Source organism: Pan paniscus, chromosome 1, assembly GCF_029289425.2.
Source record: "Pan paniscus chromosome 1, NHGRI_mPanPan1-v2.0_pri, whole genome shotgun sequence".
NCBI classification, from domain to species: Eukaryota; Metazoa; Chordata; class Mammalia; order Primates; family Hominidae; genus Pan; species Pan paniscus.
Genome location: NC_073249.2, coordinates 84,918,828 through 84,945,775, shown reverse-complemented (window position 1 = coordinate 84,945,775; position 26,948 = coordinate 84,918,828). Strand labels below are relative to the sequence as shown.

Below are 26,948 nucleotides of genomic sequence, written 5' to 3'. Positions count from 1 at the left end.
TTCTATTCTTTCTAGCCAACCCTAGTGTTCAAATTATATCTTGAAACCCAAATGGGAAGGAAGAAGTGCTCTCGTTACACAAACTTTTCCCTTTGAATTCCTTGGATATTTGTGATAGCAGAAAGCATTATTCTTTAGGGTAAACCTTTTTGTTTGTTTGTTTGTTTTCTTTTTTTTTGAGGCAGAGTCTCGCTCTGTCACCCAGGCTGGAGTGCAGTGGTGTGATCTCAGCTCACTGCAACCTCTGCCTCCTGGGTTCAAGCGATTCTTGTGCCTCAGCCTCCTGAGTAGCCGGGATTACAGGTTTGCACCACCATGCCCAGCTAATTTTTGTGTTTTCAGTAGAGATGGGGTTTCACCATGTTGGCCAGGCTGGTCTCAAACTCCTGACCTCAGGTGATCCTCCTGCCTCAGCCTCACAAAGTACTGGGATTATAAGTGTGAGCCACTGCACCTGGCCACTATATTTAATTGTTTTAAAATGTGGGTTATGGGAATGAATTTACTCCAGCCAGTCTTTGATGTAAATAGATACCCCTGTGGATTTTTCTTATTCAAAAGGTTTGGTGAAAATGGAAATAAGTGTCAGCATTATCTCTACAAAGGTAACATGCCGTTAACATCAATTTATGACACAAAAAAAACTCATTAATCTTGCTTTGTAATCATTATAGTAATAGAAAAATAGAGATGAAGCTTTTATCATTGTAAACTGTAACATAGGTGTTTTTGTTTTTTCTTTTCTCCCATGTTAGGTAAGGGGGAAAAAGGAACATTTACCAAGTAAATAAATAGAATATAAATCATTAGGACAAAAATAGCCTCCTATTTAAATGAACATATTTCAGACATTTGGATACCATGGGGATACTTAGTAATACTTGGCCACATGCCATAATTTTAATTTTTTCTTAACTATTTCTGAGAGACCTCCTTCCACTTAAAGTATATATTGGTAAGATGTTGCCACATGTGGAATTGTAAGGCTGGGAACTGAGGGTAATAATTAAAATTCGTATGCACGTCTTTGAAAACTCATGTTAATTATACACAGTTTTAATTCTTCTATTTTACCAAGCTGAATTTGAATTTCAAAGGGATGAAAACATACCCAGATGTGCCCCCCAGTTGGTTGTCTTTGGGTACCTTCTGGTGCTATGACCAGGAACCTAGTGAACAGCCCCAAAACTGAGGGGTAAAGGTACCAAGGAAAATCGAGGGGTCTGAATGTGGCAGACCAGACTGTATAGTGTTTGAAGGCAGCAGAGATAGAGTAGATAGATGGACGCTAACAGCCTCACTTTCCTTCATGACAAAACTATTGGGAAACAGAGTAAGTAAGTGCCTTTCCTTCTTATAGGGCCTTTAAACCTAGCACCATAACAAACCTGAGACCAGAAAAACATTTTATTTCAGCCCACGATGATTGAAGAAGCAAAAAATATCCCAGTAATGTGATTTCATATGCAATCCAATGTTTTTCCCCAGCTCCCAAGTGAAAGCCCTTAAAAGTACAAATGAGGTCAGATCATTCAATGGCTTATTCATGCATTCATTTATTCATTTGCTTATTCATTCATTCACTCATTCATTCAATAAACATAAGCATTTTTTACCTTGAGGAATGAAGCTACATCATGGTACATCCAGGTCAAATTGGAGAAACTCTGATGTCAGTCAGGGTACATTTTCCCTTTTAGTCTCATTCAGCACTTTGTCTGGGATTGAATTTCCTGTTCCTAGAAGACTAGACCAAGGGAACTGACCAACTCTATAGCCTAGGAGGGAATTTGAAATTAAATTATATGACAGAAGGGGGGAATTTAGGACCAACCAGCAACAGTTTGAGAAAAGTACCAACCCCAACCAAATAGATATACCATGGACTTAATAATATAATAACAAGCGTTCTTTTGTAGAAATTGCTTCTCTCTTTGTAGAACTAGTTGCAATGAGTTATGACCTTAAACCTAGTGATATGATCACACTAAACAGTATCACATTTAGGCTGTGTGTGTTTGTGTGTGTGTGTGTGTGTGTGTGTGTGTGTGTGTACATGTACATTCCACTTTTGCCTGTGTGACTATCAACAAGTCAGTTTCTCTTGATAGGACTCAGTTTTCTGAATTCCAAAGAGGACAGTTGAGCTGGATTTTGTTTAGGGCATCTTCCAATGTCAGTTCCATTTATAAACAATTATTATTATTATTATTATTGTTTTTCCATTCCCAAGAAAATGCAAGATTGTGTTTTGGGGAAGATTCTCAACTGTGAGATGACAGCGTATGCTATGTTCCTTTCATTGCAATTGGTGTTTTATAGCATCCTGCCCAGCCCGGCCCACATTTGGCCCCGTAGCCATGCTGTCCTCAGGCTAGGATCTGGTTAGTTGTTCCAGACTCAAGTTGGTCCCTCCTTCTGCTCTGTGGAGAAAAATCACAACCTCAAAGGGATAGGTTTTTTTTTTATGGTTGCTCCTGAAAGTGGCATGGTCCCTCTAGATGTCAGCAAATATTAAGGCAATTAAATAAGGCAAATTAATTGTGGGAAACATTAGCATTGATTTCTGAAGACAGTCTTCTTCTTGCTGAGTCTAGCCTCACCCCTTCTTGCCTTTTAGGAAGAGTTCCATGTTCTTAGACAAGCTTGTTTTCGGATAAAATATTAGACTTTTTTCTTAGAAAATCCCTTTGTTTTAAAATTGGTAATTTTTAAAAATCCCAGTCTCTGGCTACATTTGAGTTTGAGGAAATTCTTTTTCACGTCTCTAAATATGTTTCAATTTCATAGTATTAGTAAATAAGTAAATAAAAATGCCTTATTCCACAAATGTTTATTGAGATCCTTCTAATTTCCAGTACCAGGAATACACACATCAATAGGACATGGTTCTTATACTTCATAAAGTCATAGAAAGCAAAAAGAACTGGCAGTTATCTGGTTCAGTTATCTGATTCTCTGAAAGAGAAGAAATATACCAGCCAGTATAGTCAATATTATTTTCAAAAATTTGGTGAATGGCCATTGTAAGGTGTATTTACACACATATAATCATACTCCTATCAACTATAAATATATGAATTGCTTATAAGCGTGATTGACATTTGTTATTCTTACATAGATTTTGTGAGTGACTAGCAAAAGCTGTTCTTTGCTTCTAGAACCATGCTGTCCCAATATAACTTTTTGCATTGATGGAAATGTTCTATTTTAGCATTGTCCAATAAGTTAGCCTTTAGCAAAACATAGCTATTGAGCACTTGAAATATGGCTAGCTCGTTATCCTCAGCAAACTAACACAGCAACAGAAAACCAAACACCACATGTTCTCACTTATAGGTAGGAACTAAACAAAGAAAACACATGGGCACATGGGGGAACAACACACACTGGGGCCTGTTGAGGGGACGAGGGGAGGGAGAGCATCAGGAAGAATACCTAATAAATGCTGGGCTTAATACCTAGGTGATGGGTGGAACAAACCACCATGGCACACATTTGCCTATGTAGCAAACCTGCACTTCCTGCACGTGTACCCCAGAACTTTAAATAAAAGTTGGAAATTAAAAAAAAAAAGTATTGGGCATGAGGTCCAAAAGAGAATTGGTATCAACTAAGTACCGTTAACATACAAGATATGACAACAAAGAATTAATACTGATTAGCTGCTAGATATGAAGATGCATACATATAAACAAGCACGTTTTTCAAAATAAACATTTTGAAACTAAAAAAAAAGAAATATGGCTAGTTTGAAAAAGAAAATAAATGTTTAATTTTATTTAATTTAAGGTAATTTAAATTTTTCAGTAGCCACTTTTGGCCAGTGGCTACCATGTTGGCTAGTGAAGTTCTAGATGCTCTGCCGGTGATTTGGTAACTGTAACTTGGTAAAGTAAGTTAAAAGAATAAATGTGATGGTGTGCAAGAGTAATATAAAACTAGAAAATAAAATTTAAAAATTTAGAATAGCTAGGAACTATGAAAAGTAGGAAGAAATAATTTACTAATCAACTACAAAGCATTAGCAGAATAAAATTGGCAGGAGAGTGATAAAATCACATGTAAATTGCAAAATGAAGGTTAAAATGAAGCCACCAAAGTCGGGTGACGGTGTTAGAGGTGTCACCATGCTGTGAAAACAGAGTAGACTTCTTAACACAAAACATAGAAAAGCATGCTTTCTGCTTAAATCAGCCTTTCCAAAAATAAATAGAGCTCTTTATTAAAAATTAACTATATATAAGAAGTGAACTCTGGTTATCATAATAATATGCTTCAAACTATGAAATAATATGGAGGAAGATTTAAAATATAAATATAGAAATACCTACATTTGTTACGGTTTTTTTGAAATAATTTTTCACTGTGTCAGCCACTAATTCTTCCAACCTAATAATTCTTCAAGCCCAAGCAGGACATGTCTTTGAACTCATCTTGAACTCTTTCTTTAAGTCTAAACCCTGTAGGGCTTACATAAGATAGAGTCTTTGTTTCAAGTCTCCCAGGTGGCCTAAGCCTTTGCTGGCAGCCTCTGCCTTGCCGTTTCTTCCTCCCTGCCCTGCTAGTCTATTCCAAGTGTAGTCTGCAGATCAACAACATTACCTGGGAGCTTGTGAGCCATGCAGAATCTCAGGCCCCGCCCAGACCTATTAAATCAGATGCTACAATTTAACGAGATCCCCTGGCAATTGTTAAGCACATTAAGTTTGAGAAGCTCTGCTCTAGTGTGTAAAGTCTACATGCTCTCTAGGGCTTACTGAAGAGAAGGAATTACATAGCTTTATTTGCATAAAGGATACCTTTTAAAATGTTTTCAACATTTTATTTAAAAAATTTTCAAACATATGGAAAACTGGAAAGAATTTTACAGTGAAATCAGTATTCTCACCACCTAGATTCTGTCATTAATATTTAACTCTACTGGCTTCGTCATATTGTCACCCTTTTATCCTTCTGTGCATCCATCAATCCATCTTGATTTTTTTTCATTCATTTCAAAGTAAATTGCAGACAACAGTACATTTTCTCCTAAGTAAATATCCTGGTACATATATCATTAACTAGAGTTCAATATTTATTTGCAGGATTTTTCTCTTCTGGAACAAAATTGTACACAATTAAATGTGCAAATCATAAGTATCCATTCTCTTGAAGGTTTTTTTTGTTTATTTTGTTTTTTGAGATGGAGTCTCGCTCTGTCACCCAGGTTGGAGTGCAGTGGCGCGATCTTGACTCACTGCAAGCTCCGCCTCCCGGGTTCATGCCATTCTTCTGCCTCAGCCTCCCAAGTAGGTGGGACTACAGGCGCCCGCCACCATGCCCAGCTAATTTTTTGTATTTTTTAGTAGAGACAGAGTTTCAGCGTGTTAGCCAGGATGTTCTCGATCTCCTGACCTCGTGATCCGCCCGCCTCAGCCTCCCAAAGTGCTGAGTCTCTTAAGTTTTAACAAATGTAATACACTTGTATATAAATTTCCTACCCTTTGTTTTCTTGTGTCTACCTCATTCCTATAGTTTACAAAACAAAATAAGAAGGAAATGGAAGGACAGGGCACATAGTTGTCCACAGAATAGTCTGTTCTTTTCCCAGCAGCCAGGGGCTCCCTCCCTTCCACGTCCTACCCTCAGTCCCTCATTCTATCTTATAGCCAAGCATTGCTAGAAAGGCCAATTTAAATCAAATGAGATAGTTTATTCTACACTTGTCTCATGTTCTGATACGGTGAGCCTGCTTTTAAAGGCTTGTATTCAACTTATATTCACATTTCAATGAGAAAAGTTTTTGAGATATATAAAAATAGAAACTTTCTAATAGATATCAGAAAGTTAAATTATAGTGTGATTACTTCACTATTACATTTTTCCTCTTTTGCCTTTTGCCGTTTCTCCCCTTTCTTCTTTCCCTTTATCCAGATAGACCCTTGACCTCTAGTCCTTAGGCCAAGCGAAGGGAATTGACAAGAACCTTATAGTGAAAGAATTTATGTTGCCTGGTGATAAGCATTTTGGAGACCGAATGATATGGAAAAGAACTCTTAAGAACTCAATTATGACTGTTCTGTTGTGTATCCTCTCAGGGTGGCATATGGAAGGCTTACGACTAGTTCATTTCTTTATTAAAATTAAATTTGGAAAATATTTAGACAGCTCTTTCCTGGATCTAGGCTACCCTACACCTTTATTGTGTCATATTTGGTTAACCAGCCTAGATAGTGACCCAGTGTTCATACATGAGAGCAGCATTTTAGATCAAGTGTTACTTCGTTGAGAAATGTGTGGTGCTCATTATAACAGAAGGCAAGACTGTTCTAGAATCTAGGTGTGAAGTATCAGTAGAGGTGGATTTTTAAAGTAAGTTAAAAGAATAAATATGATAGCCTGCAAGGGTAATATAATATAAATAGAACTAGAAAATTACATAGAAAATATAATTTTAAAAATTAGAATAGCAAGGAACTAAGAAAAAGAAAAGTAGGAAGAAAGAATTTAGTAATCAACTACAAAGCACTGGAAGAATAAAATTGGCAGGAGAGTGATAAAATTGCATGTAAATTGCAAAATGAAGGTTAAAAGCAATTAAGATACACAAGTACTGAAGAGAATAATAAAAACATAAAATAAGCTAGGATGAGTAGTTAAAATAAATAACACCAGCTAAGAAGATACTTACAAAGATTAAAAAACAGATCAAGTAGTAATAAAATAAGGAAGTGGTTTAAGGCAGTAAATTAAAGAACAATTAAAAAACAATAAGGAGAGAAAATTAACAGGCCAAAATGACACTTAATAACTGTATTAATAGCTAACATTTATTGACTTCTTTCTATGTGGTAGACACTTTATGTACATTAACTTCTTTAATTCAAGTGTATTAAAATAATTAGGAATTTATTTTTGGGGTAAGCAAAAAAAAGTTCAGAGAAGGGAAAGCCAGGCATCAGGGCAATAACCCTCCCCTCGCTAAAAAAACAAAAACAAAAACAAAAACAAAACCTGAAGGTAAGCAAAATAGATCTGCAGATATCAATTTTCATTCCTTGTCTAATGTGGTGATTTTTGCAGTTGAAAAACACCCAGTACCTGCCCTGGTACTTTTCTTCAGATCACAGGTTCCCGAAGTGGCTAGCGTTATAAAATGAGCATTCTCTTTTTCTCTCGTCATAGATAAGATTGACCTTTGTTAGGGGCAAAGACGTTTTCAATCAGTAGAATCCATAGCCCAGAACCTATGGCAGTGGGCAAACATCTCATAAGCCCACTCATCTTACGTGACGTAGCTCAGGCCTATCTTCTGGAAGTACTTCCTAGTTCCTTCAGACTGTGCCTATGTACTACTTAGTACACTGGAGTTGGAGTGGGATTTTGTTTCTGACACTTACCTTTCATTCCTCTCTAGACCATAGAATTCTGAAGAGAAGGATCATAGTTTTATATCCTGTTCCTCAACTCAGGCCTGGTATACAGTAGGTGCTCAATGAATGCTTTTCAAAGTGAGCCTAGTTGAACCTGTTGTCAGTGGGTTTTGTGTGTATGTTTTTTTAACCAGCAACCGGTCTATTCTGACTGGATTTTCTGCCTGCCTTGAACCCCCACAAACATGTATTTTTGTGTTTCTATTATCCAGAGAATTTCTTCCACAAGAAAATGGCTTTTTGTACTTTTTTTTTTTTCTGTTTAGCACAGACTGGTACCCATCTTTTACCTCCAACTTATTTATATTGCATACCCTATAATTTTTATGCCAGAAATATTTTATGGGTGTATATATACCCTCGATATGGGTATATATATGTATATATGTATATGTGTGTGTGTGTGTGTATATATATATATATATTCAGAGCTCAGATATCTGTTACTGTTTTTTCTCTTTTCCATACTTTTCTTTGGGGCAGCTGTTATCTCTGTGGCCTTGAGCTTGATCCATAATTCATTCATTCACTCATTCACTCATTTGTTTAGCAGACGTTTTCTTGAGACTTATTATTACCCAGAATTGTGTTGGGCATTAAGGCAAAGAAAATGAAAAGGAGACCTAATGCCTGTTCTTGAGCAGCTCTCTGTCTTGATCTTGTTGTTTAGCCTGTTTCCATTGGCCCTATTTTTCTTTCTTTTTTTTTTTTTTTTTTTTGAGACAGAGTCTCACTCTGTCACCCAGGCTGGAGTGCAGTAGCACAGTCTTGGCTCACTGCAACCTCCACTTCCTGGGTTCAAGCAATTCTCATGCCTCAGCCTCCCAAGTAGCTGGGATTACAGGCATGCCCCACCACGCCCGGCTAATTTTTGTATTTTTTAGTAGAGACGGAGTTTCACCATGTTGGACAGGCTGGTCTCAAACTCTGGACCTCAGGTGATCCACCCACTTCAGTCTCCCAAAGTGGTGGGATTACAGGCGTGAGCCACTATACCCGGCCAGCCCTATTTTTCATGGAAAGGAAAAAACAACTATTAACACTTTTCACAGGTTATTGTTGTATTTTGAAAAGAGTTATGAAATCACTTGCTAACTTTCTCTTCTCTGGGGAAAAGAGTCTGAGTTCCCTCAGCCTTTCTTCCTAAGACCTGTGGTTGGCTATAAATTGCATTGGTTGCTCTTCTCTAATGACCTCTGGAGATTGGCAACACCAAACAAAGACATGAGTTAGATATGGACTCTTCTTCAGACACTTTGTTTAAATTTTAAATTTTTTTCTGATTGCAAATTAGTATTTAATGTAGAAAATTTGGAGAATTCAGGAAAACCACAAAGAAGAAAATTTACTGTTAACTTTGTGCTCATAGCCTTCTAGCACTTTATGTGTAAGTGTGTTTTTTATGTGGGTGTAAGAAAGTTACATTTCCTTTTACCTACCTATATTACTAAAAATGTGTTATGAATATTTTCCATATCATTAAACATTCTTCTCAAGCATAACTTTAAATAACTGCATAGGAAACTGTTATAGGGAAAGTCCACAATGTGTTTAATCAATTTATACTATAGAACATTTAAGCTACTTTTGATTTTGGGTTTTTTTTTTTTTTACTATTATTAATAACACGGTGGTAAGCTTTATAGTACAGAACATTTAATGCACATTTTCTGTTATTTCCTTGGATAAATTTCTAAAAATGGAATTGCTAGATCAAAGGGTATGCATAAGTTTATAGTCTTTGTGATGTATTGTAAACTTTTCTTCTAGGAACTTCTATTAATTTATGGTTCTCACTAACAGTTTCTGGTAGTTTCCATTTCCTCACACCCTCAACTGTTTTTCAGTCTTTGTCAATTATCAAATCATTAAATGGCATCTCGTTTTTATTTTAACTTGTATCCCTTGGGTTGCTAGTGCAATTGAACATTTTTTATATGTTTATTGGCCTTTTGTACATATTCTGGAAATGTTCATCTCTTTTCTTATTGATTTCTAAGAACTCTTATAATACAATAAGGATATTAATCCTCCTGCACTTGGCCAGCATTTAGTAAATAGAAGAAATTCTATTTCTGAGTGGAGGAGGACTCCTGTGGAATAAGGCCCCAAGTCTCATCCTATTTCTGTGTAAAGTTCTTCAGAGTGAAAGCTGGATTGTTGCCCTAGGAAAACTAAAGGCAGATCTGTAAGTGATACCAGTATTGATCTTAAAATAAATAAATTAATTAACCCTACAATCTGAACTAGCTTGACATTTCTATTTTTCTGATCTATGAAAAATCTCAGGTTGTAAAATAGTGCCCAAGAATTTTCTAAAAGAACCTAGAGATATGTTAGTGAAAAGTTTGGGGGGAGATCTGCCCTAGGCCTAGTATGACCCTAAGCCAAATAAATAAGTCCTTGGCTTGTTTATGTAGCCAGGTTGAAGAGATAATAGTTACATCTATTAAAAAAGCTTTCTTATGACCTTTGCTACACTTAGGTCAAGAAAATGGTATTTTGAGTGACTAGATGTTTTATTTTGGATGCTCGATCAGTCTCCTTGTTTCTTTTACTATCTGTAAGATAACACGTTCTTCTCAGTTGTTGAACTTTGACATCTCACCATCATATGCTCTGCCCATCTTATTCCGTAGCAGCACACATAAAGAAAGGCCAAAGCAGACTCCTGAACCCACAGTACAGCTGGAAGGCTTCTACTGCAGAGATTCTGGGACTCTTTAAAAAGAAAAAAATAAAAATTTCAAAAAATCAAACCCCCTTACACTTGGATGAGAATTCCAGAATAAAAGAGGGTGTCCCCCAGCATCCCCTGAATATTTCTAGGGTGGTGTCAAGTGAATTCAAAATTCTTGAGCACATAGATTGTTTTCAAGCTCTTGTTTTCATTTCATCAGTAAATAGAATTTTAAAAACAACAATATCCTCCCATCAGGAAATTTGGCACAATGGATACTAGCACCCCGTTCTCGTACACTCTTGTCAACATTTTCTTTCTGCATCCCCCACCCCCAAGCCTGGGCCTGCTTCCCACTATATCTCCCCACAACCCTTCTGTTAGCTGTAATGACCCTGCAAACACTAAATGGCATTTGAGTGCATTAAGCAGCAAACTCTCTGGTGACATAGCAATTATGGCTCTGAAATAGATTTGGTGCGTCACGGAAGATAAGGGTTTTGAAAGTTTCTGTTGTGATTATAGCCTGTAACTCCCACAAATAATAGGCTTCAAAATAAGAGGCTGCCAACGGAGCCTTTGTGGCTTTGTCTCAGTGATGGCACGTAAATTGCTATTAATGTCCTAAGTGTACTTGAATATGCCAGTCTTTGGGATGTGGAGTTGGCTCAGTGTCTCTCTTTACACGGCATGTCATTGTTGGTCTGATAATCTGGGGTAATTGCTGTCTCTTGGATGGTCAGAAAAGTGTAAGGGGTTTAGCTTCCTGTGTGATGGTAAATAGCCTCAAAATTTACCCCACGACGGCTGGCTGTGTGTGTATTTCATGTGTAGCCACCGTTCACCGTTAAGATGTGTATACAATCTCTGTGTGTACTCTTAGTAAATAATAGCCTTGTCAACAAAGCCAAAGCAAAATCAAAGGTTATAAAAATGAAATGACGAATTCAGGGCTGTATAGGGTCAGCCAATCAGATAATTTATCTTGAGAGTTTGAAAAAGAAAAAGAATACCCTTACTTGAATTATCTAGGTTTAGCTTTATGAGGAAGCATAACTGTCTTATGTTACGTAGCTACTCTTTTCTAGTGTAAGTAGCATCTGTGTGTCTGTCTATATTCTTTAGGTACTATGAGTACATTCGAAATGTATATCAGCTCTACGTGAATATCATAAATGTGGAAATTATGCATGTTGTCGAATGCTGTTTATTGATGTTTAGAAGTGTGTTTTTGTTTTGGTTTGTGCAGCTGTGCGGGCAGAGGTTATTTATTCAGATATAAGTAGAATTCTCTGCACTAAGACACCTTTGTTTAGCTAAAATCAAGCTGAGCTTATTTTTCTTTGCCAGGAGATCAGGATAGCCTTTGGAAAAGTAAGAAAATAAAACTTGAAGCTTTAGCCTCTTGTATGTCCATTTAGCCTAAGGACCTTACAGTCTGTAAGACATGAACACGTTATGTGTAACTGTCCTATTTGTACTTTTAACAGAAATGGAAAAGCAACTCAACCCAAAACCTGGAAATGCACACCATCTCCTATACTGTGTGAGTTATGGAGAGGCTCAGCTAAAACCACCCCGTGTCTCAGATCCCTTATATGGCATTATTAATCCTGGATCTTCGCAACAGATTCATTAGAAAAGAATAAAGCTAAGAAGGAGCCAGAGTAGATCTTGATCTCAGAGTTGATGTATTATACAAGCGCACTTTAATAATGTGGCATTAGGATGTTGGCAGGAGGGCACACTATGATGGTGCTACAGTTGATGGAATCTTCCAGTTGGTGACTGAGCACCCCTTAGCAGTTAGGGTGCATGCAAGATAAAATTCAAGGTAGTAACTTGTAACAAGAGAGTTTGTTTTCATACCATGTGAACATGGATCAGATATACCATCTTACTCTTAGGTCTTAGACCAGAACTCTGCCTTGCCAGTGTACGTTAAGCCATATTCACTGGCAAGATGGTGCTGCCCATGGTCCAGCCTCAGAAGCATAGCCCTGCAGGAGCAGAGCTTGTCTTGTTCAAAACCAAGTTTGATGAGGTGGATTGTTGCTTAGTAGCAGGAGATATTAGAATCCTCGGACTTTTCTGAGGCCAGTCTTGTGATTCATATGTTCTAGCATCTTAATAAACAACATAGGGATTCCCAAAGGTGAACTGAAGAGCACAAGTCACCTGCCTTTAGCCGTGAGCATCCAAAGTAGCTGTGCTCTGCATGTGGAGCCCACACATTGTCCCACAGCCCCGTCTTTTGAAAATTGAAATGTCCAAAAAGCAGTAGCAGGCAGTGGGTACTAAGTCTGGCAAATCCTGGGTTCTGAGATCTAGTTTTCTCTCCTGAGAAGTAGGAGTAAGAGTTCACACTAGATTTGTGTACCACTGTGTATTTGTGATCCAGAGCAAGAGATGGACCTATAACTGTGCAGTTATGCTGGGCACCTGCAGCCAAGCCATCCAGTATTCACAGGAACGAGACACCAAGGGAAGGCTTCAAAGCCATCATTTCTCCATCCATTCAGTCAAGTGCTTAATTGAGCAGCTGCTGTGTCAAACATGAGCCTAGTCCTGTAATGGCTTGTTGTTGAATGATTTACCATCTCACTGAGGATAAATATCAAAGCGCTTCATGTAGCCTGCAAGTCTGGGCATGGCTAAGTCCTCTCCTCTCCGGTCCTGTCTTGCTTCACTTACACTGTTCTCCCCTGTTCCATTCTTTCTGGCCTGCTTTGAGTCCCTTGGAGACTCTGGAAAGGCTTCCCTTTGCCCCACTCTTGGCTTGTCTGTTTTCTGTTCACCTTCAGGCTGATTTTCCGTAAGCCCAAGTGAGGTCCCTCTTTTGTACTGTCTCCTAGCACTTACTGCCATCTAGAATCTGTATACATTATTTTGATAATATAGCAAATGTCAATTTCCTGCAAAACAGTAAACTCCTTGAGAGCAGAATAAGATTTTTTTAACTTATTTTATCAACCACTGTATGCCCAGTATGTAGCACAAGTGGGCACTGAATACGTATTTACGTAATTAAAAACTAAGTGATTACAGCCAAAAACATATGGTGCTCACTTGGAGATTTTAAATGATAAATAAAAGTTGCACGTAGTTTTAAATGTCAAAATGAAGGATCAGTAAGTCAGTGGTATTAGAGGCTAGAGACATGGGTGATGTGTGCCTTGAAGAAACCTACAAGAAGAAGGTGACTCTCAAGCTGGGCCTTGAAAGATGACACGGATTTGTAGAGACCAGAGGAGATAGACAGGCAAAGGCAAAAAAATCCTCTCACTTGACTTCTCCGTACAGTAAAGGAAGGATTCTCACTTTGACAATGAAAAATTATTATTTGTTTGCAGCAGCGTAAACTACAAAAGTCTTTGCAGCAAGGATTTCTATTCTCCACCAGGAATGGCTGATTGCATTGCACTGCTAATCTTTCTGAACATAGAGACCTATAAACAAGATCTCAGGATTCAAGAGGCTTGATGGGAGCCAGACTAGAGAGGGGTTTGGTGTTGTGGCATTGATATGAAGCCACCAGGGGCTAACCTAGTGGTAGGTGGCAATTAGAGAGGATACCCTGGCAGTCAAAGGACTATGGAAACAGGAATCCTAGAGCCAGCAGCATGAGTTAATCCAAGCAGAGGATTGGCTTCTGGGAAGTATGATGGCAGGTAGTAGTTGGTGAGCAGTATTCCAATAACAAGAGCAAGTCACTTTCTCGGTCTTTAAGGAACTGTAATAAATAGCAGAAAATTAAGCAAAGCTAGGCATAAGCTTGGTAGAGATGGTCTCAACCACAAGAAAGAAGTTCCTATATGAAGACACTGATGCAAAATGTCCAAGTAAGACAAGTGGCAAAATTGATTCTGAGTTACCTGTGGTACCAAACTAGGCCAGAAGAAAATTTCTTCTGTCTGAGAGCACATGTTATTGCCATATAGGGTTGCCAGATTTAGCAAATGGAAATACTACATGGGATATACTTATAAAATTACAGTGTAACAGGGCATCCCATATTTTATCTGGCAATGTCATTCCTAGATCCTAAGAGGGAAGCTGAATCTGTATATGGGTCTCACACCGGAGAGAGAAAAGATAGGGGCTCAAGGACACAACAGGCCATTAGGAGACTATGTCTGTTTTGCATTTTTGCAATTCCCACTGTGCTTAGGGTGGTAACTGGGATACAGATGCAGGATGGGTTGTCTTCTCCTTGTGCCTTTCTGGAGAACACTCCTTGTTAAGATGGTGTGCTAAGCTGTGGCACTGCAACTGTCAGGTTCCAGTGTCCTTCTCAATTGCTTTCCCTAAACGCAAAACAAAACAGTATAAATATTAATTATCATTGCTTGTTTGGGATAAGCTATGAAGCACCAAATCTCCCTGATGCCAGTTTAGTAAGAGAAACGTTCACTGCCTGAAGATTAAAGTTACCCAGAAACTTGGCAGTGCTTCTGCTCTGTCTTTTGAGTATTTTCTAGGTGTACACAGCTATTTACATATAGTTGGAATGAATTATGGAGGTCAGGGATCTGATGCCATATGTCTCTCCATGCCCATGTTGGGGGATGGATGTCACAGTGCCACCAAGTGTTTCTTTACTTCGTCCTATGCCTCTCCAAGAAACATTTATCAAAATCGGTGATGTGTCGGGCACTGTGGTGGGCACTTTGGAATAAAAGATAAATTCCACACCCTTGCTTTTATGGTCGGGTAGGTGAAACCGACATGTGAAGGAACACACGCAATACAGCAGCACATGGTGCTGTGACAGAGGCACATACTTAGAACTGGGGGCCTGCAGGAGGAAGAAACAAAAAGCATGGCCAGGGGACAGATGGATGTGCAAAGATATTCAAATTCAGTCTTACAAAGCAGCCAAGGTGTGAGTGAGATGTAATTGGAGGAGTGAGGGCACGGCATTCAAGGGGAAAGAAGCGGGCATGAGATGGCTGCTCTGTCCTGGGAAATTCATGGGAATGTAAATAATTGTGTTGATAGGGGAAGTAAGCAAGATCAAGGCTGTGGCAGAGCTGCTGAGGACATTGAACCTCATCTTGAGGCCAATGGGTAGCCATTGAAGATTTCAACAGGGAGATGACATGCACAGAATGACACTTTTGAAAGATAGCTCTGGTGGCAGCTAGAGATAGGACTGGAGGAATACCCAGACCGGGCCTGGATCTGTTTTCCACTGTAAAATTCCCCAGGAAAGTTTGAATCTTTTGACGTCCCTAAGGGGGCTTTCCAATAGCATCTTTTCAAAGTGCTGTCTGTGTAATCTTGGGAAAGTGTTAAGCATATCAGGAAGACATATTTCTTCTAGCTTGATAGAAGAATGATGAATCTAGGATGTGACCTCTACTGTGTGAGCTGATGTCTCCCTGATATATAGTGGCTCTGTGTGTGTTTGCATAGAGAGGGAAAGAGGATGCATCCGTGTCTCTGTTTTTCTTCCCGGCCGTTCCCAACAGTGACTGGGTGATTGAGGGGCTGGAGCACGTGCAGCTCCTCACCCACGCTGAAGGCATCTCTAGTAATGGCATCTGGCCCATATGCAGATCTAGCTCCACTCTGTGCTGACATCAGCCGGTTTGTGGCACCTCAGCGTATTTCTGGGTTGCAAATGAGAGTTTCTTAGTGCCAGGCTTGCTTGGGCTGTCACATCAGGTGATGAATTCTCTGCATCAACGGTGTGCTGCTAAGGTAATCGCAGAGGAAGAGTGGGAAAAAGAGGAGACGGGGCAGGTGGTTCTCAGCCCTGCAGCCGCTGCTCAGGGCTAAAAGCAGCACTGGATCCACAACAGGGAGGGAGAAGCAACTATCTGTGGTCCCCGTTCTGGTTCAAGGAGGGTGGTAGAGAAAAGGCAGGGTTTTGGTTGCAATTCTGTGTCACGTGTCCTGTCAGGAGAAACCATGTGGGTTTTCCCATCTGCCATTGCCCCATCCTTGGCTCAAGAGCTAGCTCCCTCTACCTCCTCAGACAGGCATGTTTTGCATTACCTTTTAGGTGAAGTTCTAGCAAAATTTGGTGTATATCAAATTATATGCCAAATTCTTTAGGGTAGACCATAGAGTAAATAGTCATTTTTATTCCTGAAACACTTTGTTTCCAAATATCTTTGTGTTTTGGAAATCCAGATTTTCTTATCTTGGGAACCTGCTATATTTTATCTTAGTTTTATATTCTATGAGCTTCTCTCTTGGTGAGCTCCAGGTTGAGCCTGCTCTGCTGGCTTAGGCTTCATCTGGTAGAATTAAAAGTTACATTGGGTCACACTTCCCAGGTGTTGCATCACAGGCCACAGAATTACCTATATAAAACTGAGTACAAATGTAGACACTCTTCCACTAAAATGTTTTTAGCAATTAAAAGGGTACCTTTGGTTTTGCAGATTTTACCTCCCACCCTGTGACCCCTCCGTGTGGTTTATGACATTAGCATTTCTAAGGGTGTGTTCATTATAAAGAATTGTTTGCATCAGAAAGTAGAGGGGGAAGCTGAGGTGCAGAAAAAAAATAAAAATAAAAGTCTTATTTTCCACCCCGCCCCCACCCACCGCACAGTTGTTAATGAAAGCATCCTCTCCTCTCACTCTGCCCAGAGATAAATAAACACACAAAGGCGGAGTTTCCTACTTAATATTCACCCACAGTCGAGGTAGAGGGAAGGAATTGCTCCCCAGGGTTAACATGGCAGTAAGCGAGGTCAGCTGTTTCCCAAGACGGTGCAGCCTCTGAACGTCTTCCATTACAGCTAGAATGATACAGCTGAAGCAGCCGAAGTGATTTACAGGAAACCCAGTTAACTTGAGTTTGCTTGCAGTTTCTATCTTATGATGGTTTTAGCAGTAACAGCAGCAAATAATATACCGTCCTATAAAGTACCTCTAGAGAAAAGAATTCTTCCACATTCCCCAGCATGACATGCTTCTTCTAAAAAGTATTTGTGTTTCTCTAACTTAAACCCTATAGGCTACAATGTCCTAAATTTGGTGAGAAGTGGGAGGTCATAGCTGGCATATCCTGGAATAGGGTGGCCAAAAGTCTCATTTTGCCCAGGCTGTTGGGGTCTACTGGGATCTGAGACTTTAGGTACTAACATGGGAAAGTCCTGGGCAAACTGGGATGGATGGTCACCAAATCTGAGGGGGTGTGTGTGTGTGTGTGTGTGTGTGTATGTATCTGTGTGCATGTTTATGGTTGGAGGGGGAGTGGAGAAAAGGGGAGTGAAAGAGGCTTTGTTTAATGTATTTCTTTTAGCTAGAAGGTTTTATATATTCTTCACTAGGTCAACTAGAATAATATAATGCTGGTTTTGAGATCAGCTTGAAATAATTCCTGTTTCTCCCATCTGTGGGTTCTCTGTACCCCCTAACATCTTACACACTGGTCTGAGAAAACAGAACTTTTTAAAGAAAAGAGATCAAATTTTTACTATTTGAGTTATTTCAGGTCTGGGATGACTCAAGAAGTCTCCCAGAACCTTCTGGGCAATATAGAATGCCTTGTCAATTCCTTCTTAATGAAACACCACAGAACTAATTTTCTTTACTAATGGCTTCATTTTTTGCACCACTTATTGTTATCTTAATGGAATTATGTCATGGCTAAAATGATAGAGTGGTGATTTGTGAGCAATGTAATAGAACTCCATTGTTCCATGACCTATGACATGTACGCTCACTGCTTTCATAGAGCTTCCTTATCTGCTTATTTTATACCAGGGTGATTCTAAGATACATGCCTTTTTTCTTTCTTTCTTTCTTTCTTTTTTTTTTTTTTTTTTTTTTACCAGAATTTTACTCTACTTCATGACATTGTACTTAAAAACTTAAAAACTTAAAAAAAAAGTTTTCTTAAATGTCTGTACTGCTGAGTCATTTTTATTCCTGAAACACTTTGTTTCCAAATATCTTTGTGCTTTGGAAATCCAGATTTTCTTATCTCGGGAACCTGCTGCATTCCCCAGTGTGACGTGCTTCCTCTAAAAAGTAGGACCCCTACCTCCTGCCCCTACAGATACACTCCTGCCTGCCTGCCTGTCTGTCTACCTACCTATCTATCTACCTGCCTACCTACCTATCTATCTACCTGTCTGTCTACTTATCTATCTATCTGAATATCTATCTGGTAAACATTCACATATAAAAATGAGTAGGAGAAACAGATACCAAAGCAATTATGTGTGTCATCAAAGCTGAATAATTTTCCCCAAGTAGTAGGATTATGGGTGCATGCTGTATATTTTGTTTTTTATGCTTTCTAATTTCCCAAATATTATCGATAAGTATATCTTATTTTTATTTTAAAAAATGACATTAAAGGATCTTCTTTGGGAAAAATAAACGTGTCCGCCATTCTTAGTCAGCCTAAAATGGCACCAGAATCTATATTCCTGGTTGGGATGGGAGGCTACAATATTATCACCCCTATGGCAGACTTTCATTAGGAATTTGAATGAATTCTGTTCTTGATTCTGGTTATACTACAGAGTCTTTGCCCCCAAAAGTTGGAAAAGCTTTCTGTTATGACAGAAAGAATTATTTTCCTCCTTATTGTTCTCCGTCTAATCTGTTTATCACAAACAGCAGGGGGAAATGTCCTCCAACAGAGAAAAGGAGTGAGAGGAGTGACTTGATTGGGTTAGGAGATGGGAGATTGGAACTTGAGAGCAGTTATTTGTTGACCCAAGATTGGGGAGCGGTGTTCTTGGCATTGCTCAGGATGCCCTCTTGGTATCCAGATCTGCTTTTCAGTGAGGTGTGAACAAAACCTACCCTGTTGCTGAAGTAACTGGTAGGAGCTGCTTTGAATTAAAAGCCTGGCTTTCCTGGGAAAATTGGAGCATCATTTGGGTGAGCCAATGATAAAGAAAGCCAAGTGGTTGAAAAGCGCAGAGAAAATGGAGCCCGAATTCAAAGATCTCAAGGCCTGTGTTCTCAGTCGTGAACCGGGACACCTGCTTTTCTCTTGCACCTCTGCTCTCTGATGAATAAAATGGGAACGGACATTTCTAGCACCTATCAAGTGCCAGGCACTCTCCAGGTGCCATGGAGTATGCAAGAGTTGAAGTGGTGCTCCCTCCCAAACAGCAACAATAATACCTGCCCCATCTCCCCCAAATTTTTCAGAGAATGAGAGGATAGTACAATAGAAAACATTTTACCAGGGATGTCTCAGACCTGATCTGTTCAACATGAACTACAAAGGAACACAGTAATCGAAGGGGGGAAAGGCATTTTAGCACACTTATATTTCAATGCTTTAAAACATATAAGCAATCTTGAATTATGCATCACGAATTAACCACTATAGCAAAGCATTCTTCAACTATTTTAGTGCTGGGATTTTTTTGAAAGGGGTGGTTACTAAACAGATTTTTTTAGAACAGTTTTAACAGTTTTATTGTTGGGATGCTCCTGGATCTAGAGTCTTGTAAAATGATCTCCAAATATTGATCAAGCCTATACCTTCCCGTCTCACCACCTCTCTGGATGTATTCACACAGACTAGTCCTTATGGCCTTGGCACCATTGTTGTATCTGTTATAGTCACCTGAATTAGCCTCTGTACTTTTCAAAACTCACCTCAAAGAGTGCTCCCTCTATGAAGTATTTCCTGATGTTGCAACAAAATGTGATATTGTTTTCATTTGAAACTTCATAGCAATGGGACTCTACCATTTATTAGGTTCTGCCTTGATTTATAAGTTCATTCGTGGGCTTATCTCCCTCCTTGAACACATGAACTACATCTCACTCATCATTATATACCCACGAGCATCTAGTATAGAACCTTGTGCAGAACAAATACCTGGAATCCCATAAATACATGGGACATCCAGAGTCAGAAAGAACTCTAGAAAGCATTTGAGCCAACCTTCTTATTTTTCAAAAAAGAAGACTAAGGTCAAATAGGTGAAGGTGCTTTACCATCGACATTAGCTAGTTGTTGCCAGAGCCAGAACCAAAACTTGAGTCCCTTGACCTGCAGGACAGCTGTCATTTCACTGCTGGCTGGGACTTAATTACAGAGTCTTTGGGAAGTATAAACACATCATACTAGTGGGAGGTATTAACATCATATCCAGAGGCTCACTGGGAGGACCCAAACTTATTTGAGGGTGGGGGCAATATTATCACCCACAGTTATAGTTGCCCATTTGATGAGTGTCTCCATGTGCCAGGCACTATGCTAGGTCCTTTACACAAGATGCCTCATTGTCATTGTCTGCTGAAAACAGCCACCCAATCTCAGAGGACTGACTTCTCTCCCTTTTTCCCTTCTAGGCTAATGGAGGTTGGCAGGATGCTACTACCCCTTCATCAGTGACCTCCCCTACAGAAGGCCCTGGCAGTGTTCACTCTGATACCTCCAACTGATCTCCCAGCAATCGCATCCCGGCTGACCCTGTGCCCCAGTTGGGGCAGGGGCAGGAGGGAGGGTTTCTCTCCCAACGCTGAAGCGGTCAGACTGGAGGTCGAAGCAATCAGCAAACACAATAAGAGTCTCCTTCTCTTCTCTTCTTTGGGATGCTATTTCAGCCAATCTGGACACTTCTTTATACTCTCTTCCCTTTTTTTTCTGGGTAGAAGCCACCCTTCCCTGCCTCCAGCTGTCAGCCTGGTTTTCGTCATCTTCCCTGCCCCTGTGCCTCTGTCCTAGACTCCCGGGGTCCCCGCCCTCTCTCATATCACTGAAGGATATTTTCAACAATTAGAGGAATTTAAAGAGGAAAAAAATTACAAAGAAAATAATAAAAGTGTTTGTACGTTTTCATGCTGGTGGTTTGAGGAGCCAAATTTACCTCACTCGAATCCCTCACTCCCTATGTTAACAGGCAATCCTTCTCTGTTTCTCTTATTACTCTCACTACCTCTTAGCAGGAATACGCCACATTGCCCTACTCATTCCAGGCCTCCCTGCTTCCTCTTGCTCTTCCTCCCTGGGGACAGTACTGATTGGAACACTTTCCTCCTCTTCCTTCCTAGCCCCAGCTATTCACTGGGGACTGTCATAGCTGGGATTCTAAAGGTGCCACATTTTTCAGTTTCATCTCCACTAGGTTGGTTCCCGGGCAGGAAGTCAGGCAGCAGGGAAGGACACGGGAACAGCAGGTGGAGAATTCCTACAGGCTTTCTTATCCTGCTAGCAATAGCTCTCAGTTTCAGAGGCACAGTCTTTGGAGACCATTCAGCACTCAGAAAGCAATATTTAGAACCTATTGCAAAACTGGGCCTGAGTTAGGCATGGTGATGAATGCATCAGCAAGGAATAGAAAGTTCTTATCGTGAAACCCTTCAACCTCAACTATGCCTTCATAGACACACACGTTCATGCACATGTAGGCACATGTACCATCTCACATCTTCACTTTCCCGAGATGCCATATACAATTACCTACATTAATAACTGTAGCACTATACCTTATGAGCCCGAGAGAGGGAATTAGTGACTCTAAGTGAAGGTCACTGACACAGAGAAGCAGTATGTGTCTGGGGCTTCCAGGACCTGCAGGCCCACTAGCGTGCACTTACCAGAATGGCATACACAGGACCTGATCATGAGGAAGACCAGGTTTCCAGTGTAAACTACTCTTGTTCCCACCACCTCTGGAGCACTCAGGGAGCCACATACAGTACTTACAATGTCTTTAATGGACTTGATTCTGTTTAATTTTTTGTTTTATATTAGGCACACTGTATTAATTTTCCAAAATGTTATACCACACTATGTTCTTGGTCCTGACCTATTGCTCTGGAGGAAAGAGTTGTATAAGAACGTGGCTCATGTGACTTTTGCTAGCTTCATTTGAGGACCTGAGAATCATGGGGAAAGGGAAGGTAATGTTTTCATTGAAATCATCACAGTGATTTTTATTCCCTGGGAACACAGCGTGTACTAAAAATACATGAGAAAATAGCATGTACATGAAAACTATTCTCAAAAGTCACCTGAGCTCACCATCTTCATAGCCAACCCTACCAGTTATAAAGATGGCAGCTCTATCACTTGATTAAGTGGGAGGTGGTCAAATATTTTGGTGCCTCATTTTCTTCATCTGTGAGACGGGAACTGTTATGCCTGGCTTACTAAGAGGCTGGTGAGAGGCTGAGAAGTTGATTTTGTTCATATCCAATCTGTAAATGCGAAGTCAGGGGAAGTAATGTCCCTGAAATAAATGGGTTCATGCCATCTAGGGACAATAAATGGTTTTCTTGTTGTAACTTCTGGTTAATATCAGTACCTTGATGTCATCACCGTGATGACAAAGAGAAGAGTTATTGTTGATCTTCTTGGTTTTGGTCTGTCTGGTTTCTTAGGATAAAGAAAAACTTCCAAACTAGAAAAACAGGCCCTGGTTCCCTTAGTTTGCACTTGAACCCAATATGTTGCCTTGTACATACTTGGTCCCTGTCACACTGACTGCTTGGGAGGCTTCCAGGGAGAAGTATGAGACCCTGAGGGGTGAGAATGGGCAGCTAGCAAGAACATGGAAATTCTGCTTGGCACTACAGTCATGAATAGAAAACACTGTGTGTGCTCAGGGGAGCAGGGGATGCCACTGAAGAAACTCGAGGGAATGTGTATTTGAAGGAAATGCAAAAACTAAGTATTTAGCAAAATGAAATTATGCCTTGATGACTAAAAGGCACTAGAAAGGTTGTGTCTACTAACTTCTGCCCTAATCAGAACAGATGCCTAGAAGGAGCATTTTTGTGACAACTTCATAGTGATTAGAATCAGTGGAGAACTCCATCTTAGTGGCAGGAATATAATGAAACTACCCACACAAGAACATGGTTGGATCACATTTGCTTGACTTAGGGCAAAGTACGAAAGAGAGACAAAAGGGTTCTCTTGGAAACAAGAAGAGTGACTCCAGATGTGGCCTGAATAATTGCCATGTTAAGTTAATGCAAAAGATCAGAACAGTGCTACATTTGCACAGGCAGTTTCTCTCCGGGCAGTAGTTTTCACTGATGATCACCTTTCACAGCATTTTCCCCAACCAGCATTTCACTTAGTCTTCTCTATACCCAGCACCTCCCCCGGCACCCCCTGCAAGCCCACTATCACTTCCGACTTCCAACGTGGCATCCGTGAGATCTGTCCACATTAGGCGAAGCAGGAGAACACTGAGAGCAGCAGGATGGGTTTGGAAAGAGCATGCCTCTGGAAACACAGCTTCCTGGGAATTCACATGAGGCCAGTCCTACAGATAGCAAGATGCACCCCAGGATTTCTTCATTTTCTAATAGATGTGGGAGTGCTCCATTTTCCCCGACAGCGAATTTCCCCTGAGAAATGATACTAGACCCTGGGTTTGCCCACCTTGTAACTCTTCCTTATCTCCTCCTTTTCATCCCTAATTCCTCCTCCCTCTGGCGTGGAATTGACGCCCGTGCAGTACATTTGCCAAGTGGCACCTTCTTTCAATTTATGTTTTATTTTGCTATGGTGGTGATTCTTTATTTGCTGGTTGTCTTTTCTCACACATCTTTCTCTCTCTGTCTCTCTCTTTCCTGCTTTTTGTTTTTCTGCCCAGAAAAACCTGACTTCGATACCAAAAAAGATGAAACTACAGAAACTCAAATTTAAAAAAAACTTTAAAAAAAACAAAAAAATACTCAACGATTCTTTCAGCTTTATTAACATTTTCCATTGTTTCTTGCGACTTGTGTCTCGTTCTTTGTAGTATTGATGATGAACATTTGATAATGAATGTTCTTGTATATTCAGATAAAGAAAAAAAAACCAAAAAAGCGGTCTGAATTTAATAGTGTTTATAATAAAAATTTTAAAAATGACCCTCATAGCACGCAAAACAGGATGGGGAATTTCCCCTCTTCTTTCTGTGACAATGCGCATCATTCCTGCATTAGTTTTTAACACCAAACTACCTACATTCATCATTTCCCTCATTTTTCTTTTATTTTCTTGCATTTGTGAATTAGTTCAAGAATGCTAGAAAAGTGTCGAGTTGTGCACATCCATTTCTTGTTTCACAATGTTTAAAAGTGACAGTAATTCATTTTGTAAACTAAAAAAAAAAAAGGTTGGAATAGTGAGCATAATAGGTACAACCTAACACATTATTATGTTTATTAACTTTGAGACCCAGAAATAAATTCTTTTCTTTTCTTTATTCTTGCTCTTAAAAATACAAAAAAAAAATGTTTTGTTTTGTGTTATTTTTGGTTTTGTTTATTGGGGGGGCTTTTTTTAATTGTCAGGATTATGATCTTGCTGTTTTTCTTCAATATGTATACAAGGTGATGTGAAAAGATGACTTGGGCAGAGTAGTAAGAACAAGTAGGCTTGTTCTTCTACTTTGCTTCAGAATTCAGTTAATGCCAAAAGCAAAGATCAAGCCCATGTTGATGTCTCGTTGCTCACCTGCATTTCCAGAGAGTGTGACACTCATGCAGTCCCTGAGAAAAATAAAATCAGGGACATACTTCTCCTTTTAGCCTTTTAAAAATTCAAAACATTTAGTCCAAGGGAACTTTTTATGCTATCAGGAAAGGTTTTTGCTGTTTTTGATTCTGATTATCACAGCCAAGTACTTTGTTTTATTTCTCCCTAATTAATAACTACATTCCATGAGGCCTCTTCCAACCAGAGAGGCCTTTTCTTCCAGGAGAGTCCCGCAGGAGATGCTGGTATGATGGGCACCATTGGTTAAGTAAACTACATGCAGGAAGAAGTCCTTGGGGCCAGTCTGCCAGCTGAGTCCTGGTTTTGGATGAAGAGTTAATGAGATACTGGGCCAGGCTCAATGCTGTAGTTTTAATGCTAAGAGGTTACGTTTACTTCACAGAGTACACCTCTTAGTAACCTCTGACTTAGGCAGCTGCTTGAAGCAAATTGCAAAACTGGCTTGATTTGGAATGTTTTTATTAGAGGAAAAAAGAAAGCCATATTATCTGGGAAAATTTTCATTTTAAATACCATTATTCAACAAATTATGTTCAGAAAGTGGTCAGAACTTAAGCAAGAAAAGTAAAGAAAGAATGCAGAATTGTGGAGCAACGCTTTAGGAAATATTTCTACCTGAACACTTGTACTCTTGAAGTCACAACAAAATAATGATGAGCTTTTCACATCACCTTTATGGTTTCAATCCCTAGCTCAAAGCTTCCTGGAATCTTTTATTTTTTGTAAACTTTTTTTTCTTTTGTTAAAATAAAACATTCAATGTTTTTCTCCTTTTCTCTCTTATTACTTCTTTTCTTTGGCATTTTCAATTTGAAATGCTTTCCTTTGGTTGTTGGTTTTATTCTCCCCCTACCCCTCCCCTTTTCTTATTATTCAGAATATAAACCTGCAAAGCTCTGCTCTGTTTTGGTTTTGAAAGTTTAAGCTTTTCTGCTTCTGTGAGAGCACAGCCTTCTGTCCCTTTTGATTCCAACTGAACTTTTGTGTTCTCTAATGATACTAACACGGTGTAGGTTTTACAGTCTCCTAATTTGTACTGGTAATGCATATTCCAAATAAATAGTTTCTTTTGTTGCAAAAAAAAAAAAATACTTGTATTTTGTGCACATTTCTTTTCTTACATGCTGGCAACTTCTCTTTCCCCAAACTAGGCCTGCATTAGTGTAGATTATGGTTTAAACTGTTGCCCTAATCACTGAAAGGTCTACATACTATGGTGGTGGGGCAGAGACCTTATGGACCACCTTCTTCACTCAGGAAATAAGAAGGAAGGAAGAAAGGATCATTTGTGGGTAAACAATAGCTGTATTACAGAGGGACAGAGCACCCCATCTTGTCTGCTTGCAACTGGCAGCCATCCACCAAGCACCAGTTCAGAGAAATGCCAGGAGTATTTTCCATAATAAATTCTAAGTTCCTAAGTCATGGCTGTTTGCCCAGTGATTCTCCTTTTCTTCTCTTTGTCTGCTGTGATCTGGTCATAAGAAAAATTGTGGTTCCCAAGAGATATTTCAGGGGAAGGAATCTAGGTTACAAATAATACCCAGTTGTAGGCTCTCAGGAGTGTGATAGACGTTACTCCCAACAGATGTGCATCTCTACCATCTGTTATGCCTACCATCCCAAAGGAGCATCTCTTCCAATAGTCTGCACTCATATTGAACCCCTGACCTTTGAGGTTTCGATGTGTTACAGAGTGTGGTGTCCCCAGTGTTCTAGCTGGAATACCAGGCCTCCGCACCTAAGTCTGTGCCCAAGTCTTTAACACCATCTTCCCATCCATAGAGTGGGATGGACCTCCTTGTCTGCCTTTTGACATGTTACTCTAGGGCCATCACATGCATTACATTCTCATTTTCATGCTGTAGCTCTCCTATGAGGCTCTGTCCAGATCCTCTATGAGACGAGTATGTATTGAAAGTTGAGGTAACAATCACTTATCCCAATCACAATTCTAAATGATAGAAACTAGATCAAAGCATCCCCAGCCTATGGGAATCAAATTATCATTTTTATTAATGGACAAACTAAGTGCCCATTGGCCTCCAAAATTTACAGCTATCTGCTAATGTTGAGTTGGTGAGTGTCACCAGAAGCCAAAATGGAGGACTCGTGTTCTCTCTTCAAATCTAAACATTGGAATATACTTACGGGAGCAAGCAGGCTCTGATTACTTCCTTTTTCAATTGCATGGAAAATTAGGGGCTAACTCACCCACCTAGTGTATTACTTAGAGTGGTACTAAATAGATGTAAGAAACAGACCAAAAATGTATACTGCCTCAAATGCAATACAAGCTATTTCTCACTTAGGGTATAGCCTAAGGCAAATGTCCCTGGTCATTGCCTCTCCTTGAAGTAATTTGGGGATCTAGCTGCTTCTACTTTGTGGCTCATCCATCCTCCAAG

The 26,948-nt window shown here is 39.7% G+C and overlaps 1 protein-coding gene across 11 annotated transcripts in view; it reads left to right on the top strand.

The window, feature by feature from the left end:
- Window positions 1-26,948, top strand: part of PBX1 (PBX homeobox 1) — a 326,524-nt gene that overhangs the window by 266,768 nt on the left and 32,808 nt on the right. For 4 of the 11 annotated variants that reach the window (XM_003824579.5, XM_063598668.1, XM_034939449.3 and 1 more), the window contains one exon: window positions 20,388-20,877. The exons of 3 other annotated variants lie outside the window; for them this stretch is intronic. In XM_003824579.5, the coding sequence (XP_003824627.1) occupies window positions 20,388-20,480 (93 nt within the window). In that variant the 3' untranslated portion in view covers window positions 20,481-20,877. Of the gene's footprint in view, window positions 1-20,387; window positions 25,630-26,948 lie in introns of those variants that run through there. 4 more of the 11 variants (XM_055112159.2, XM_008978250.5, XM_055112157.2 and 1 more) reach the window with 3 other exon arrangements.